This window comes from Salvia hispanica, chromosome 2 (assembly GCF_023119035.1).
Source record: "Salvia hispanica cultivar TCC Black 2014 chromosome 2, UniMelb_Shisp_WGS_1.0, whole genome shotgun sequence".
NCBI lineage: Eukaryota > Viridiplantae > Streptophyta > Magnoliopsida > Lamiales > Lamiaceae > Salvia > Salvia hispanica.
The window spans coordinates 27213738-27232522 of NC_062966.1; the positions used below are offsets into that span (position 1 = coordinate 27213738).

The 18785-nt window shown below is 35.5% G+C and overlaps 4 protein-coding genes across 4 annotated transcripts; 1 reads left to right on the forward strand and 3 right to left on the reverse strand.

Moving 5' to 3' along the window:
* The first annotated feature begins 2117 nt into the window (after positions 1 to 2117).
* On the forward strand, positions 2118 to 2771 carry LOC125206636 (uncharacterized mitochondrial protein AtMg00810-like). Its single transcript, XM_048105877.1, has one exon. The coding sequence runs from the start codon at positions 2118 to 2120 to the stop codon at positions 2769 to 2771; it is 654 nt and encodes a 217-aa protein (XP_047961834.1).
* Positions 2772 to 9306: 6535 nt separating this feature from the next.
* On the reverse strand, positions 9307 to 9720 carry LOC125206637. Its single transcript, XM_048105878.1, has one exon. The coding sequence runs from the start codon at positions 9718 to 9720 to the stop codon at positions 9307 to 9309; it is 414 nt and encodes a 137-aa protein (XP_047961835.1).
* A 1235-nt stretch (positions 9721 to 10955) lies between these two features.
* On the reverse strand, positions 10956 to 12175 carry LOC125203587. Its single transcript, XM_048101967.1, has 2 exons — positions 11512 to 12175; positions 10956 to 11070 (listed from the first exon to the last, which is right to left on the reverse strand). The coding sequence occupies exon 1, from the start codon at positions 12087 to 12089 to the stop codon at positions 11586 to 11588; it is 504 nt and encodes a 167-aa protein (XP_047957924.1). The 5' UTR covers positions 12090 to 12175; the 3' UTR covers positions 10956 to 11070; positions 11512 to 11585.
* A 4804-nt stretch (positions 12176 to 16979) lies between these two features.
* Positions 16980 to 17297, reverse strand: LOC125206638. Its single transcript, XM_048105879.1, has one exon. The coding sequence runs from the start codon at positions 17295 to 17297 to the stop codon at positions 16980 to 16982; it is 318 nt and encodes a 105-aa protein (XP_047961836.1).
* Between the last annotated feature and the right edge of the window lie 1488 nt (positions 17298 to 18785).

Genomic DNA, 18785 nt, shown 5'->3' on the forward strand with positions numbered 1-18785 from the left:
ATGTTGGTAGCTCTTCATTTCAGCCACCTTTGTTGTCTTCAAGATATTTACTCTTGAATCATCTTTTACATGTTCCTAAAATTTCGAAAAACCTTCTAAGTGTCTCTAAGTTTGCAAATGACAATAATGTCTTCTTTGAGTTTCACCCTCCCTTTTGCTTTGTTAAGGATCGAATGTCCAGGAATGTTCTTCTCAGAGGCACCCTTGACAATGGATTATATCGCTTCTCTCTTCCCAAGGCAGAGTCTGCTCACCTCTCTTCTGACTCAAGCCATGCACCCGTTGCCTTCTCTTCAGCTCTTTCCTCTACTTTCACATCTCATGTGTCTTCTACTTTAGATCTTTGGCACAAACGTCTTGGCCACTGTGCTTATGATTTAGTAGTTAAGGCTCTAAATGGCTGTAATATCAGTTTCAATTCAATAAAATCCAGTATCCTTTGTCATCCTTGTTGTATTGCTAAGAGTCATAGGCTCCCTTACACTGCTTCTAACTCTCAATATTCAGCTCCTCTCCATCTCATACCACTGACTTTATGGGGTCCCTCTCCCATCAAATCCAGAAATGGGTTCTCCTACTACATCACTTTTGTAGATCAATTTACTCGCTTCACATGGATTTATCTATTGAAAGCAAAAAATGAAGTTCGAAACATTTTCAAACACTTCAAAGTGACTGCAGAAAACCAGCTTAATCATAAAATTAAGATTGTGCAAAGTGATTGGGGTGGAGAGTATAGAGGGCTTACTTCTTTTTTTCGGGAACATGGTATCATACACAGATTATCTTGCCCTCATACTCCCCAACAAAATGGCCTCATTGAAAGGAAGCATCGACATGTTGTTGAGATGGGTTTAGCATTACTTGCTCAAGCAGGATTGTCTACTCAATTTTGGGATGATGCCTTTACTTCCGCAGTCTACATCATCAACAGATTATCCACACCACACTCCTTCTTGCCTCCCCCTTTGAAAAGTTGTACAACTCCAAGCCTAACTATCATGAGCTCAAAGTCTTTGGTTGTCTATGTTATCCATTCACTCGGCCTTACAATGCCCACAAGCTTGAATACAGATCATCCCCTTCAACTTTTTTGGGATATAGTAATGCTCATAAAGGATACAAAGCTCTCCTTCCCAATGGAAAAGTCATCGTCTCAAGAGATATCATATTTGATGAATCGTCATTTCCTCACCTTAATTCTCCATCCTCACAAGCTCCCTCTCTGCCAAATAATCCTTCAAGCATTCCTCCCTTGCACATTATACCTCCTTCACCACCTACTACAAATCCCACTCCTCCCATCAATCTCTCTCCCTCTAATCCACCTGTCACACATGAATCTCCATCTTCACAGCCTTCTGCTACTGTAGCAGCAGCCTCTCCAACTTCTCTCACCTCTGACACAACCGCTTCCTCCTCTCTTATTCCAAGCTCTACAGCTGCCTCTCATCCTATGATCACTAGATCTAAGGCTGGTATTTTTTAAGCCTAAAATTCTTCTTGTCACATGTCCTTTTTCCTCTCTCCCTAAATCTGCCCAAGCTGCTCTTCTAATCCCCATTTGGAAGCAAGCCATGGTTGAAGAGTTTCTGGCTCTTATTCGAAATAAAACATGGATTCTAACCATTCTTCCTCATGGGAAGAATCTTATTGGTTGTTCTTGGATTTTCAGGTTGAAGAAACATGCTAATGGCGATATTGCTCGACATAAAGCTCGATTGGTTGCTCAAGGCTTCTCCCAAGAGCCTGGTTTTGACTTCACCGATACATTCAGCCCTGTGGTCAAGCCCACAACCATTCGCATAATCCTGTCTCTTGCTATATCTTCTGGCTGGCGAATCAAGCACTTAGACGTCAACAATGCATTCTTACATGGAGATCTTGAGGAAGAAATCTACATGCGCCAACCCCTTGGCTTTGAACAAGGAGGCCCACACCTTGTGTGCAAACTCAACAAAGCTCTCTATGGCTTGAAGCAAGCCTCCAGATCATGGTTCCTCACTATTCAAGCTGCCTTATTATCACTTGGATTTCATTAATCTCGGGCAGACCGATCTCTGTTCTTTCGGATTCAAGCATCTGAAACAATTTATCTTCTCATCTACGTCGATGATATGTTAATAACTGGTAGTTCATCTTCTGCCATTGAGCATGTTATTTCAAGCCTCAGCAAGCAATTTTCTCTTAAGGATTTGGGTGAAGTGAAACATTTCCTAGGAGTTGAAGTCACTCAAACTGCTCAGGGACTCCATCTAAGTCAAGGTTCCTACATTAAAAATATCATTGAACGAGTAAAAATGCAAGATGCGAAAGGATTGCCTACTCCAATGCTAGCAAATCTTAAATTATCAAATGATGAAGGTGATCCTACCATAGATGGAAAGCTATATCGGAGCACTGTAGGAGCATTGCAGTATGCAACCCTCACACGACCGGAAATCAGCTATGTTGTTAATATGGTTAGCCAATTCATGGCATGCCCTCTTGACTCTCATTGGAAGGCAGTGAAACGTATTCTCCGATACCTTGCCAGCTCGGTCGGTTACGGCATTCATATCCAAGCATCTCACACCAATCTTATCGCCTTCTCCGACTCTGATTGGGCTTCAGATATTGACGACCGACGATCTGTCACTGGCTATTGTGTTTTTCTGGGTAAGAACTTGATCTCTTGGTGTTCCAAAAAGCAGCCTGGTGTCTCTCGAAGCAGCACACTGAGGCTGAATACCGGAGTCTTGCTCAGGCTGTCTGTGATGTCACTTGGGTAACTCATCTCCTCTCCGAATTGAAAATCTCATCCTCTCGCACTCTGATTGTGTGGGTGGATAATATCAGTACCATCGCATTGGCCAGCAACCCAGTTCTTCACGCCCGCTCCAAGCATATTGAATTAGACATACATTTTGTTCGCGACAAGTTTCAAGACAAATTAGTGGATCTTCGTCTTGTTCCATTTGCCGACCAAATTGCAGATGTCCTCACCAAGCCACTTTCTTACCAATTCTTCTCTAAACTTCGCAACAAACTCACTGTTTGTCCTAAGTCCGCGCTCGAATTGAGGGGGGATATTGAAACCTCTCCTTCAAATATCAAAATTGAAGAAGTCATCGGCAAAAGTGAATGCAATGCTAAGTTGGAAAATAACATTACACTGCAGCAATATGGAAAGATGAAGTGTGCATCAAATTTAATTTGTAACTCTCAAATAAGTAAAATGCTACAAGACTCTTCATCTAACACATCAATGTAGAAGCTTGAAAGGTTGTAGAATGTGTTAGGTCTTGTGTTTTATTTAATGCTTATCTATTATGAGTAGCTTATAAATAGTCTCGATGTAATGCTCACTTCTGTAAGTGAAAATCTTGAATACACATCTTTTCATCTTTTATTTTATTTCTTTCAAGTCTAATGTACTATCACAAGACCTACGCTACAGTTGTGGCAGGCACAGGTACAAGTATTCGTCGTCCATGATCTGCTTTTTCCGTTATTATCGCCAACAAAGGGTCTTGATTCTTGTATTATAGTATCAGTTCTGACATTTTTACTACTCCATATGGCAAAACATTGGGCCATTGGATATACTATCTCCGTCTCTGAAAGTTTGTCTCATTTTTTCATTTTCATCTGTCCCCCAAAGTTTGTTCCATTTCGCTGCTTATCATTTTTGGTAATGAACCACATATTCACTAACTCATTCTACTCACATTTTATTATAAAAATAATATATAAAAGTAGGGCCCATAATCCACTAACTTTTTTAACTCACTTTCCATTACATTTTTTAAAACTCGTGTCGGGTCAAAGTGAGATAATATTTGAGAGACGGAGGTAGTAATAAAAATGGAATTTTTACCATGAAATTGCTCCCAATAATCTCTCGTCCTTTGCTGAAATCACTTTCTTTGTCACTGTTGTGTGAACACTAATCTAGAAGATTGGGGTTCAACTATTGCTTATTAATTCTTTTGTAGCACTCTCTCCATCTAGATTAAGATGATACATTTCTTCATTGACACGAGATTTTAATAAATATAAAAACTTTCATGAAAAAAAATTCTAAATAACTAAATTCAAACAAATTGAAAAACTAAAATCTTGGGGAAAGGAATTAAATGGAAACAATAATATGGAGTACTATATTGAAAGGACAAACTCATATTTTATAGAAAATGAAATGCATTCCTTTCTATTTTCTGTGCAATTATTGAGAATCATATCTTACACTATGAGACCAACCACCAGTGGTGTATCCAGGATTTTTGATATGGGGGTGCGAAAAAATTACAACTTAAAAATTCACAATGTGACTAATCGATTTTATATATTGAATGGCAATCTTGTAAATCACCAAAATTATTCACTATTCACCAAAATTTAAATATATTTAAATTAAATAGTAATCTTGTAATTTCTCCAACACTCACCTTTTATATATTGTATAGATTAATTTATAAAAGTAGATCCACGTTCTTATAACTTTGTCTTCCCACCATTTTTCCAAAATCTAGCATATTTTTTAAACTAGTGCAAGTAGAAAATTAAACATTTATCGTGGAAAGGGGGGAATAGTACATAATCAAGTAAATACTACTTTAACATCTACTCCCTCCGTTCCAGAAAGATTGTCCCAGTTCATTTTTACACTCGTTTTATAAAATTAATAATAAATAGGTAAAGTTGAAAGAGAGTAAAATAAGAGAAAGAATAATGTAGGTAAGACTGTTCTCTACATTATTCTCCCTTTTACTTTACTTTCTTTCTACTTTAACTATTTATTACTCCCTCCGTCTCCCATTAGGAGTCACATTTTGACCCGACACGGGTTTTAAGAAATGTAAAGAAAAGTTGGTTTGAAAAAGTTAGTGAAATGTGGGACCCATTTTTTATATTGGTTTTATAATAAAATGTGAGTGAATTGAGGTAGTGGAATGTGGGACCTACTTACCATTTATGGTAAAAATGAAGTGTGACTCTTAATTGGGGACGGACCGAAATTGATAAGTGTGACTCTTAATAGGAGACGGAGGGAGTATTATTTTTGCAAAATAAGTGCAAAAAATAAACTGGGACAATCTTTCTGGGACGGAGGGAGTATTAACTTGATGTATTTCATCCGTAAGTACCGACCACCAGTAAGAAATATTTATTATGTGAAAATTGTAACATATACTCCATCTATTCCATTCTAAGTGAAATATTTTTTAATCCGCACAAAATTTTATGTAGTGTAGTTTTATAAGTTAAGTGGAAAGAAATAAATTAAGAGAGAAAAAAATAGAAAAAAGTTATATTTTTATTTTTAAAAGGTATTATTTAGAATGAAATATTCTAAAAAATGTGTTACTTAGAATATAACGACGAAGTTTTTTTTTTTTTTTGAATATAAGTATTTTAGACTATAAATTTGGTACAAATATGATAATAGCAGACTATTCAACCCAACACCTAAATTCATCCCCATAAACAATATAAATACATTTCACTAATTTGAGAATTGAGAAAAAGATGAGAGTGGGTTGGGCCCAACAGCCCAATAAACTGACCCCAATGCCAAGGGTATCATCATTGCCAACCACCCATTAGTAAAATTGCAAGAATAAACAGCGTAGATTGCAATTGTATAATGTAACGCTATTGGAAATTATTCGATTAATCATCGAAGAATATCCAAAAATCTAAGTGTTGAATCAAATGCTTTTGCCGCGAATACAAAAGTGAATTAATTCAATTATTCACACCATAGTAATTAAAATAGTGAACTGATATTGGACATATAACATATTTATTTGCATGTTTTAACATACGAACTAATGTTTGAAGACTTGAGTTGACTAGCTAGAGTATTCGTTCCATTTCCTTCCATTTCATTAGTGTTAGAGCACTTTTTTTAGTACTGAACCTATTTAATAAGTTAAGTGAAAGAGAGAAAATGTACGAGATAGTAAAGTAAACATAGAAATAAATTAACATGGATAAGTGAATTATATTTTCTAAAAAAGGAAATGGTCCAACTCAAATGAAACTGCAGGAATATGTAATATATAGATGTGATCAATTATTACTACTAATTAGCTAATTCATAATTACTACTCATTCCTAGCTAATTTATAGATCCAGTGGTATTTAGTGGTGCCACGTGAAAATTCATTTTGTATTAATTAATTTGAAATGGCATTTTAGACATTCCTTGTACACGGTAGTTTTTGTGATTCTAGTGATGTCAACACGATATCAAAATGTCAAAATGAGTGCAAAAATGTAAGAGAAATAATAATATAGATTAGAGTCTTCTCTATATTATTCTCTTTTGTGTTACATTATCACCACTTTAACTATTTTATTACTATTATTGTTTTTAAAACGAGTGATGAAAAAACATCTCACTTATAGTGCGACGAAAGGAATAACATTTTTTGTTAAAATGGACTAAAAAGAAACCGATGGAATATTAATCTTAGCAAAATATTATTTGTCAAAAATATAAAAAATTTCCAACTAACTTGGAGTGGTCCCACATGCGTAACGAAGATGACGCTCATAAACCTTTGCATTAATATTACTAGTATTTCATTTAATTCTAGTCTTCTAGACTATTGCATTTCTCTTTCTAGCATGACTTGAATATATGGTCCATGCATGTCGTATGTCGTACAAGTCTCGGCCTGGCCCACTATAGTTAAATTTTATGTGTCATTTTAATAGTAGAATTTTAGAATGGCAGACTACTTAAAAAAAGTCATAATATTAGACAAATTCTATTCGTCACAGCTTTAAAAAGCGGTAGCTAAATTCATACTCTATGTCTTCCATTAAAAATAAAATATTTTTTTAAATTATTCTATTAAATATAAAATATTTATATAAATAAAAATAATATCATATCTATATTTTCCTCTCTATTAGTCGTTGTTCACTTTTCCAGATATAGTTTTGTGCCCAATTTACCATATCCAGATATAGTTTTGTGCCCAATTTACCATAAAATCAGTCAGTTTAACAATTTACATGCTTCAATTCTGACTACATAACTTTTTTTTTATACAATAGAAAAGCTCAAGCTGAGGGCACAGCGAGCAAAACAGTCGATAACAAACAAACGAACAAAGCAAACAAGGCAATAAAAAACAAAGTAGAAACCCCCACTAACCTGCCACTAACCAAAAACCCATAAGCTAAGCAAAGAAACACTACAAGTCAGCAGCAACCCGACTACGAGCCATTCCTCAACAAAAAGCCACACCACCAGCTCAACCAACAACAACACACCAACAACAGAAAAGCAGACATCGGAGTAAAAGAAAGAAAGAAAAAGTAACAAAACCACAAAAGAGCGCACCTCAAATGCTTTATTCCATCTAGTTCCTTTTCCTTTCAAAGCCTCGCTAGGCCTCTAACATTGTGCAAGTTTTCTGCCATTTGTGTAGGGGAAAAAGGGAATCCTGAGCACCAACCCCTCACCCATGTACCAAGTCACAACAAAAGTCTTCTCTTTTCAAACTCCCAGTTTAGTGTGAAGTCTTGGAAAATTATTTTATTCTGGATGTCCCAAATAGTCCACGAGAGACATAGAACATGGAGATCCATATCTTCTTGTCAAACCTCTTGAAGGGGGCACCAAGCCATGAGAGCAAGCATGCTTCTGGTCCCTTTGGCAAGCAAATCGACATACTCCAGCAGTCACAAGAAAAATACCACAGTATTGATGAAACTTTGCCGCTGAAGAAAAGGTTCTCGATCGATTCAGATTGATAAGGCTCGTTTCATGCATTAGTTTAGGGTTAAAATTCTGTGCATTTGGGGCGCTAATGTGCGTTTATGAGTTCAGGTGCGTAGTAAATATGCCGGACCTAGGAGTTGCTGTTACCTGACCTGGTAGATGCAAAAGAGATGGAATTAAAGTAAAATTAGAAGTTATCGTCCAGACCTGGGAGAATTAAAAGTTGGCGACAGGAACAGAATGGAGCATGAGCAGATCATTTTAAAAGTCTTACTCAAGGGCAAGAGCGTCAAATCACCAGAGGGATACCCTAGGGATCAGAGCCTCACATATATAAAGAGCTCAACCTTGAAGAACAAGACAACCACTTCTACTCGCACTTTAGCTTAAGCTCTCATTCCATTCCTTAGTTCCACACTTCAAATTTCTCATTTCGTTTACTACGCGCTTGGAGATGGAGGATTCTGGCCACCGTGGTTCTTCTCATCGTTATTTTGCTGCTGTGTAACACCGTCTTGTGAAGGCGAAGAAACAATATTTACTTGCTTTCGTTTAGTGCTTGTTGGTTTTTAAGTTTCATAACTCTAGTTCTTGCTTTGATCTACTGGATCCGAACCTATTTCTCGTTATTATGGAAGTTTATGTTGGTTTTTGTTGGATCGCGCTGAGTTGATGTTTATTTCCTGCTTTTTACTTTCGTTCTTATTTATTGTTGGATGTTTGGAGCTGAGATCTGTTGGTTTGTTGTTGGAGGTTGGGGATTTGCGTATGGAGATGTCTGAAATTGTTGAATCGTGGTGTATTTGAGTTGGAGTTTCGCGTATTTGGTGTTTGCTGTTTACGTTGTGCATGATTATGGCTGTTCACTTTATGTTTCTGCCCTTTAGGTCCAGTAGCGTAGATCTGGTAGTTTAGGCTTTAATTTCTCGTTTTAAGTTAGATCTGAAGTTTGCTCTGTTTTCATGGTGTTTAATACTCTGTTTTATCTGCTATTCTCGTTTGATTCCCGAAGAAGATGAAGTTGTTGGTAGTTAGAACCAGATCTGCTTTATGTCAGTACTTTTTCTGCATGTACTTTACTTTTCTGCAAGTCCCCTAGACCACTGTCAGTACGATCTACTTTGCCTTTACTTTTCGTTTTATGCTTGTCTGTCCAAATTAGGAAAGTCCGTCTAGTTAGTTTACTCCAGTTGTTTTAGAACTTTAAAATATCTCGTTTCTCAAAAGTCATGCATGTTCCGTACGCTCTCATTTCTTAGACCCAGTAGGTAGAGTAAAGTTTTTCTATCCTTCAGACCCAGTAGTTTTAAGTTCTTGACCCACAAAATTTTGTGGCAGCAGCCAACCCCCTTTTTCCCAAAACATCCTCAAATGCAGCTTCGTAACACCTTCGTCCTCGTGGGATCGAGCCTTTACTTCCCTGTGCTAAGTTGTAGCATAGTGGGTTGAGGTTTTGAAGAAATAGAGTGCACCCAACGACCCCTTTCTGATAGTTTCATGATCTTCTAGCCTCTGAAGTCTAGTCGAATCCTCTGAACCTGTTAGATCGAGTGACATATATCACACAGCGCAAAACTGCACGTCTACTCTAGTCCCTTCACAAATTCAACCTTGCAAAAGGTGCGTAAATTGTCTTCAATCCTCGGAGTTCCTAATCTGAAGAGTCTCTCTTTAGTGTTGAGTCGCCCAAGAAGTACCAACCCAACATGGAGCTGAACACGAGGGGGAGCAAGGTTCTTCGAAGCTAGTCGTCCGGGTTCATTTGTTGTCTGCCCTTTTTCCGTTTGCTTATTAACATGTAAAACAAAATTAGAAACTGAAAATAAAGTATGATTGTCCTCAGACCACACCCTCACATCGCTCGTATTTTCCTTCAATACTATCAAATTCACGACCATTAGGAGTTCTTCCACTAATTCCTCCTCCCAAACAAAGAGCCTCCTTCTCCATCTCCACAGAAGGTTCCACCTCCAGACACCTCCATCCCATCTCCCCATTTCTGACTACACAATTGAAGCCTTATTCCACCAGAATTATCTCTCTCTCTCTCAAAACGTATGCGTTTTATTTCTAGTTGTACTATCTTGACCATGAATTATATAAAAAAAAAAAAATTCTATTTCCCCCAAATTGAATTAACACAAAACGATTTACTGTTGGATTTTTCACTTGTCGCCCTGTAATTGGTAGAGGGGTGGGGGGTGGAAAAATGTTAAAATATGTAGTATCGTTTAGGATTAATTAGTTTTTTTAAGATTTGGTTTTCAGCGTATATAAGACATCTAATTTATTTTGTAGTTATCAATTAATAAAAAAAAATTGTACTAGTCATTAAATATATTTCTCTCTCTTTTCTCTTCCCTCTCACATCGACCGTTTCTTAAAATCTTCATCCTCCTTATTCAATTCTCAATATTTTATAGAAATTAAATGTTTTATATTTATTAGGATGAAAAGAATATATTATAACATTTTTCTTTATTTTTTTTTAAGGGGTGGCTAATTCGTAGTAGTATATTAATATAATTGTGTAGAACAAATGCACCTCAAACGTTGCTGTGGTAAAATTTATAAATGTAGGCCTATTTTGGCTCAATAAAAATATTGGACATACATATCCCTAGTTTATAGCATTCATAACCCAAACAGGAGAGGGATGCCGCGACGGAACAGTGGCGAGGCAAGGTGAGGCGAGGGCGCGACTCATTGTGCGATAAATGAGACAGGCGGGCGACAGGAAAGGGACATGGGGTGAATTTTCCTTTAAATAAAATTGGTGGAATTCTTTGATCGGAATTTTCCGTGGAGAGAGTAGATGATTACAACTTGATGAATGAAGACTTTATTTTTAGAAGACAAATTATCACCATTTTATTTACTATATTTCAAAATAAAACCATTCATGAATTACCGAAATTAATCTCAACCATTTTCTCGGAAAAAATTGCCTTGCGTTTGGGGACCAAGGTGGAATTTCGATGCCGACTACACGGTGCCTTGTAATGACCGGAGTATAAACGAGACTGATGGAGATTATACCCTATTAGAATATGCTATGCAGCGTGTAGAAAGAAGAAGAGAAGACACATTTTGCTTTCTTGTACATGTATATCTGTTAGTATGCCTTGAATATGTATAGGATTGTGTCCTATTTGTCATAACAATATCCTATCGTTCTGCAACATTTAGTAGAGATATAGATGGTAACGAGAGATAAATAACAAGTTATGGAGTAAATTATGACTATATTCATGTTATTTTTACATAAATACTTTTATACTATAATGCAATAAAATCATTCACCATTCACCAAAATTAATCTCAACCTTCCCCACTCCAATAATTCCCTGCAAAAATCAATTAAGACAGCAAATTAAAATTAATGAAGTGCAGAAAACAGCCACATCGACCGCGTTTGGGACTGAAGAACCGGGAACGAGACTAATGGAGATTGAACCCTAGATATGTTTGATTAAAAAAAATGGGGTTTCTCTGTCGTTTTCCGAAGAGACTTAACGCTACTAATAAAACGGGGAAGAGGAAGAAGACGACGACAATTTAAAGTGAGATCAAAACTCAAAATCATAGAGACATGTATACATACACACATTTTGGTAGTACTTTCTTAAAGAGGAAAGACCTAATAAAAACATGAAGAAACATTCCAATAGCCAAGAAATTAGAAAACAAGCTATGTTTGACATGATATATCTGTTGTGACAGAATAGAGCAACTGTGTAATCGTGAGAAACATAAACGTAAAGAGACACAGAATTTACGTGGCTCACCAACGTTGTATCGGCTAGCGGCAAACTATACAGATTCAAGGCATACTAACAATATCAATATTAGGAAACAAATCTTAGATGCCTCCAGACAAGGCGAACCACGTACCCTGTACCATCACCACGAACAAGACCCTGAGCCCGGCCCTAATCGCCTCTACCCAACAGGAGGGCTCCTCATCCCTAAACATCCTCCCAAAACTATACAAAATGTTGAGCTTCCCATTTCCGGTCCCAGCAACATCGAAGCTCGCCTCTTGACCAGCCCTACGCCTGGCGAAGAGGGCCTTGACCGGTATCTTGACTTCACTGATGTACTTGTCTCCCCGAGTTCTCTTGCAGTAGAGCTTCACCACCACCTCCAGCCCGGGCTTCCGGAGAGAGGCCTTGTTGATGGTGTAATTGAGCTGGAGGTCCCATTTAGGGTTCCTCTCTCCAGCCATGTCCACGGTGGTTCGGATGCTTGTTTTGGGCTCTCCGTTGAAGTAAACCTCGGCATAGACTTTCATCTTCAGGAAACACCGAACTTTTGGAAGATTGTCGGCTGAAACAGTTTTCATATCAAGTTTTCTGAACTTCATCTTTATCGGTGGGTATGATTTGTTTAAAATTGATGAGGATATATTTTTGCTTTTTTGTATATGGATAATGTAGCTATAGCTAGATCTATAAATATGTATGATTCATGATGAATACTGAAATGGTGAGGTGTAGAAAATATAATGGAAATTTACTAGGACGAAAAAGAAAAAGAAATTGATTTTGCTCGCCAGATTTAATGAATATATTACTATTGTGTGTGTATGTGTGTGTGTGATTAGGCAATAATCTAAAGGAAATATGTATTTAGGAAGTTTCCTTTAAACAATGGCCGGTTGGGGTAAAGAAAAATAACAATATTGATAGGGACTTCACTGCTAAAGTCCTGCTATACTGCAAACTTTATCTCTCTTATGAATTACTAGTACGAATTAAAATTTGGACCATTAAATTTTAAAATTTGATGTCAATAGATAATAAATAACGTTCAATGTTAACACAATATCACTCGATTGACGTTGTATTGACGTTATTTGTCATTTGTCATTTGTTGACATCAAATCTGGAAATTTAATATAGTCTACAATGGATTACACCTCGACTTCACTATATATATTTTGTGCATGTATACATATATGTGTGTGTGAGATAGAAAAAACAATATTCCCTTGGTCCTGACTAAGTTGAGTCGTATTGCTTTTAGGGACGTCCCAACAAAGTTAAGTTATTTCCTTTTTTTTTTAAACAAAACATCACTCTTACTTGATTTCATCACCTATTTTACTCTCTATTAGAGCACCCGCAACGGTGATCAGGGAAAAGCGTTGGCTTGTCACGGCGGGCCACCGTTGCAAGGCACCCTCGGGGAGTATATATCTGATCTGGCTGGAACACACGCCCCGCAACGTGAATATAACCGTTTAATACCGCTTTTCTCACATTTTTTTAATTTTTTTATCCTTCAATGCATCCCCAAATCATCTACAAATTCTCCATTCATCTAAAAAAATTCACACTAAATTCTCAACATTTTCATTCTCTCTCTCATATTCTCCCCTCATTTTATATATATTTATTTTATTAAAATTTGATATTTTAGAATAAAAATAGAGAGTTGCAACCAAAAATTTCCACGTGAATATTTCAACATGCACCACTTGAGCATTACTTACCCAATAAGAATAGGACTATTCAAATCTTCAAATCAAATTAACTGTGAAATCATACTACTATTAGGCAACGAAATGTGTGGGGATTGGGATATGTCACTAGGGAACGTTAAAGGTCTTAATATCTCCATAGTATAAGCATCAAATAAAGTATTTGTATATTATAGTGAATTTGATGACTATGATAAGTTACATTATTATATTAAGATTGCTACATTATTAAGCGACCAATACTATTCCACACCTAAGAAATTTAAATGCAGAAATTTGAATGCGTATGAAACCACTAAAATTTAGTGTTTAATTAGTAAAGTAATATACAAGTACTTCAAATGTCTCTATGGAATTAAAAACTAATTTATAACTAATTAGACCAATAGTATTTACTATTTCAAAACAATTTATCATTAACAATTAGGTGTCTGGCTCTCTCTACAAATTATAAAATAATAAAATAAAATAATAGTACTAGTTTAGTAAGTTATGCATTATGTCATGTCACGTAAGGTACTTTCAAAAATAGAAATATATTTGTGCTTTTTTGTACATGATTTGGTTAGAATTGATGAGGATATATTTGTGCTTTTTTGTATATGGATTTATAGATGTGTATGATTCATGATGAATACTGAAATGGTTGGAGGTGTAGAAAATATAAAGGAAATTTACTAGGGCGAAAAGAGAAAAACAAATTGATTTTGCTTGCCATATATACTAGTGTGTGTGAGTGTGTTTGTGTGTGTGAAAAAAGGCAATATTCCATAACAATCAAAATCATAATTAATTTTTGGGGATTAGAATCTTCGTATGGGAGTTTTCTAGTTTGAATTTGATGCCTAAAAAATGGGAATTATGTCAAGATAAGCAATTTCAATGTAGTGTTATCGAATTATTTTTAATGTGTAGGCATAATTTGGTAGAAATTAAAGTATACTAATCTAACGACACAACGCTATAGAGAGAAAAAACATTGGCAAGATTTAATATCGATCGTCAAGTTTGTTATGCGTGTCACTGTGTAGGCCATTCGACGAGGGTAAATATTTCGGTATTTTGGAAAAATTATACTGCTAAGATTTAATATTCCATTCGTTTCCGATTCAAGACGAGCCACGTCCCCTTTGTCATGACCACGAACCCGACCTTGAGCTCAGCCTTGAGCGCCTTGTTGATCGTGTAATTGATCGTCCCATCTAGGGTTTTTCTCTCCAGTCATGTCCACGGTGGTTCGAATGCTTGTTTTTGGGACTTTCATCCTCCCGAGCCACCAGATATCTAGAAGATTGTCTACTGAAACAATATTTATTTTAATATTTTGCAATCCATCAAATTAAAATATGATGATTTTGTTAGAATTGAGGACTTATCTATATGTACAAAAAGTTTCCAAAGTCGTAAATTTGTATGAGGAAGTTTCCCTTAATTGAAATTTAAGGAGGATTAGTAGGCTGGACTAAAGAAAAACAACAATATTGATAGGGACTTCACTAATTTTCATCCGTTCATGTGAATTCTATTTTTGGAAAGTTATATCGATTTAATAATGTAGGTCTCACTATCGATTAACCACTTTAACTACAATTCTCCTTCCCTATCTTACTTTACCCCATTTTCTTCCTCTCTTACTTTACCAATTTTATCTTAATTCATGCGTCATACTCATTGCTCATACTTTTATGAGAAGTGGGAGAGTACATTATTTTCTATATCAGTCTCATCTACTTTTCGGCATGAGTTTTAATAAATTGATTGCAATATTATAAGCCTCATTTTCACAGGGGAGTATTTTATTATTGAAACTTTCACCATTTTATCAAAATCTCCAACATTCGGAGTTTCTTTCCTTTTCTAAACTAATTGCTTAATAAAACTCATATCGTCCACTTTCATCCTCAATATATATATATATATCAACTTATTTACTAATTTCTACCACATACTCTACCACTTTATTCATTCACAATACTATATTTTTTAATTATTATTAAGTTCAGATCCTTTCTCCGCTCAAATGCTCCAACTATTTTTACTACCTGTAATGCACACATTAAGCAAAGCTAGGAATATAATGTGCAAAGAATAGTAAGTAGAATGAATTTAACTTTGTAATGGATGTAATTATAAATGGAATTTCAGCTATGTTTCAGATTGTGGTAAAGGAATTGTATTGAAAGTTATACTATATAATAAATGTGTTTTACATTAAACGATATCATAATTGGTCTAATGTAGTTAAGTTATCGTGTATAAAAGGCGAAAGAGTCCAATTTTTCCAATGTGTAGACATAATTTGGTAGAAATTAAAGGAGTATACAAATCTAACATTGCCAAAATTTAATATCGTCAACTTTGTTATGCGTGTCAGCGTGTGTGCCACTCGACGTGAGTCAATATTTTGGTATTATGGAAAAATAATATTGCCAAGATTTAATATTCCATTCATTTCCGATTCAACAAAAATGCTATATTTACATTTAATAAAAAAAATTAGAAAAATCAGGATACATAATAAGGTGCGGAGAGAGTAACTGTTTTAACTAATTCACTAAAAATGAAGGGAAGGTGATCTGTGCGAGTTGTCTTCTGGTGTAGAACTTTTTTTTATAATGAATCTTCCACTAAATCACCTTCATTCATAATTTATTATAAAATTAATATATAAATGTATGGCTTACACTCTATTACTCCATGTGTTCCATATATTTTATCACAATTTGTCCAGACAAATGCTTTAAGAAATGCAATAAAAGTGAAATAAAAAAATTAATCAAATGTGAGTCATAATTTTATATATTAGTTTTATAATAAAAATGTGAGCGAGAATAAGTTAGTGAAATATAAGGTCTGCTACAAAAAATGGTAAAAAGTCAAATGTGAAAAATTTTGTGGGACTAAAATGAAAAATGTGACAAACTTTTTGGAACAAAAAGAGTAATATATAGTAGTATTATTTAACAAAGTCAAACAATTTCTAAAAACTAAAGAAAAAATACATTTATTAGGGGACGAGGGAGTAGATAATAACAACTTGATAATTATAGGCTTTTCTTGAGAAAACAAAATATCACCATTTACTTTATGTTTGAAAATAAAACCCTTCACAAGTCACCGAAATTAATATCAACCATTATTCGTTGCTGCAGCTATAGAACTATAGATGGTAACAGAGAAATAAATAACAAGCTATATATGGAGTAAATTATGACTAAATTCATGTTATTTAGAGCCAGAAATTAAAGTTTATGAGAAAAAATAAACCCTTATTTTTACATAAATACTTACTCCAACAAAATCATTCACCATTCACCAAAATTAATCTCAACCTTTTCCAGTCCAATAATTTAACAAAATTAATCTCAAGAGTAAAGGTCAATTTCGGTCCTAAACATATGACCAAAATATAAATTTGGTTCAAAACATTCACTTTTTGAAAATTAGGTCCATAATAAATGAAATCCTTGTCAGAGTGGTCCTTTTTTTTATGGTTCCGTCAAAAAGCTAACGGTCATGCCACTGTGCAATGTTTTTTAAAAAGTGAATGTTTTAGCCAAGAAATAAGAAAACAAGCTATATTTGATATGATATATCAATATTAATTGACCAACGCACCGTCTTCCTCGTCCTCACGGTCACGAATCTTATAAGGTGCCTCCAGTCAAGACGAACCACGTCACATGTACCAGCCCCGCGAACACGACCTTGAGCCCTTCCTTGAGCCCTTTCTTGAGCCTTTTCTTGAGCTCCTCTTTCCAAAAGGAGGGCTCATTCCCAAAACTTGAGCTTCCCATTCTCGGTCCCATCCACATCGAAGCTCGCCTCTTTACCATCCGTACGCCTGTCGAAGAGGGCATTGACCGGCATGTTGACTTCACCGATGTACTTGTCTCCTCCCCAAGTTCTCTGGCAGTAGAGCTTCACCTTCACCACCACCTCCAGTCCAGGATTGTCGAGAGAGGCCATGTTGATCGTGTAATTGAGTTGGAGGTCCCATTTAGGGTTCATCCCTCCAGCCATGTCCACGGTGGTTCGGATGCTTGTTTTGGGCTCTCCGTTGAAGTAAACCTCGGCATAGACTTTCATCTTCTAGAACCACCGCCGAACTTTTGGAAGATTTTCGGCTGAAACAATTTTCATATCAAGGTTTCTGATCTTCATCTTTATCGGTGGGTGTGATTTGTTTAGGAATTGATGAGGATATATTTGTGCTATTTTGTATATGGATGTAGGTTTATATATGGATGTGTATGATTCATGAGGAATACTGAAATGGTGTGTAGAAAATATAATGGAAATTTACTAGGACGAAAAAAGAAAAACAAATTGATTTTGCTCGCCAGATTTAATGAATATATGTACTATGTTCTAAAGTAGTAATATATATACTAGTGTCTTTGTGTGTGTGTGTGAAAAGGCAATATTCCGTGAACAGTCAAAATGTTAACAATCAAAACGAAATATGTATTGAGCAAGTTTCCCTCCAAACAATGGTCGGTTGGTGTAAAGAAAAATAACAAAATGTCAACACAATGTCACTCGATTGATGTTGTATTGACGTTATTTGTCATCTGTTGACATCAAATCTAGAAATTTAATATAGTCAACAATGATTACACCTCGACTTCAATATATATATTTTTTGCATGTATATATATGTGTGTGTGTGAAAAAAAAATACTCCCTCCGTCCCAACTAAGTTGAGTCGTATTGCTTTTAGGGATGTCCTAACAAAGTTAAGTTATTTCCTTTTTTTTTACAAAAAAGCAAAACATCTCTCTTACTTGATTTCATCACCTATTTTACTCTCTCTTAGAGCACCCGCAACAGTGATCAGTGAAAAGGGTTGGCTTGTCACGGCGGGCCACCGTTGCAAGGCGCCCTCAGGGAGTATATACTGATCTGGCTGGACCACACGCCCCGCGACGTGAATATAACCGTTTAATACCGCTTTTCTCACATTTTTTTTTATTTTAAAATTTTTTTTATCCTTCAATTCATCTCCAAATCATCTACAAATGCTCCATTCACTCGCTCCTTTATTAACAAAAAAAATAAAACGGCACTGTTACTTTATATTATCACCTACTTTATTCTCTCTTAGCCCGCAACAATGATCCGGAGGAAGGGCTAGCCTGTCACTCTCAACATTTTCATTCTCTCTAATATTCTCCCCTCGGTTTATATATATTTATTTCATTATAAATATTTGATATTTTAGAATAAAATAGAGAATTGCAACCAAAAAATTTCCACGCAAATATTTCAACGAATACCACTTGCGCATTAATTACAATAAGAATAGGTCTGTTCAAAATTTCAAATCAAGCAACGTGTGTCACTATTCGATTTAGTGTCAAAATAAATTCAGAATCAAAAATTTAAATTCTTAAAAAAAATTGTGTGCATGAATTGAAATGCAAAAATGAAGTGATGCAAATCATCAATCCAGTTAAAACACACTGAAAAACTGAAAATTATGTCTTTTGATTAGGATAGGATGCGTAGTTACAAACATGTTTCCCTTTACTTACACCTAAGAAATGGGTCAGGTCAATAAACAAAATATGGAAA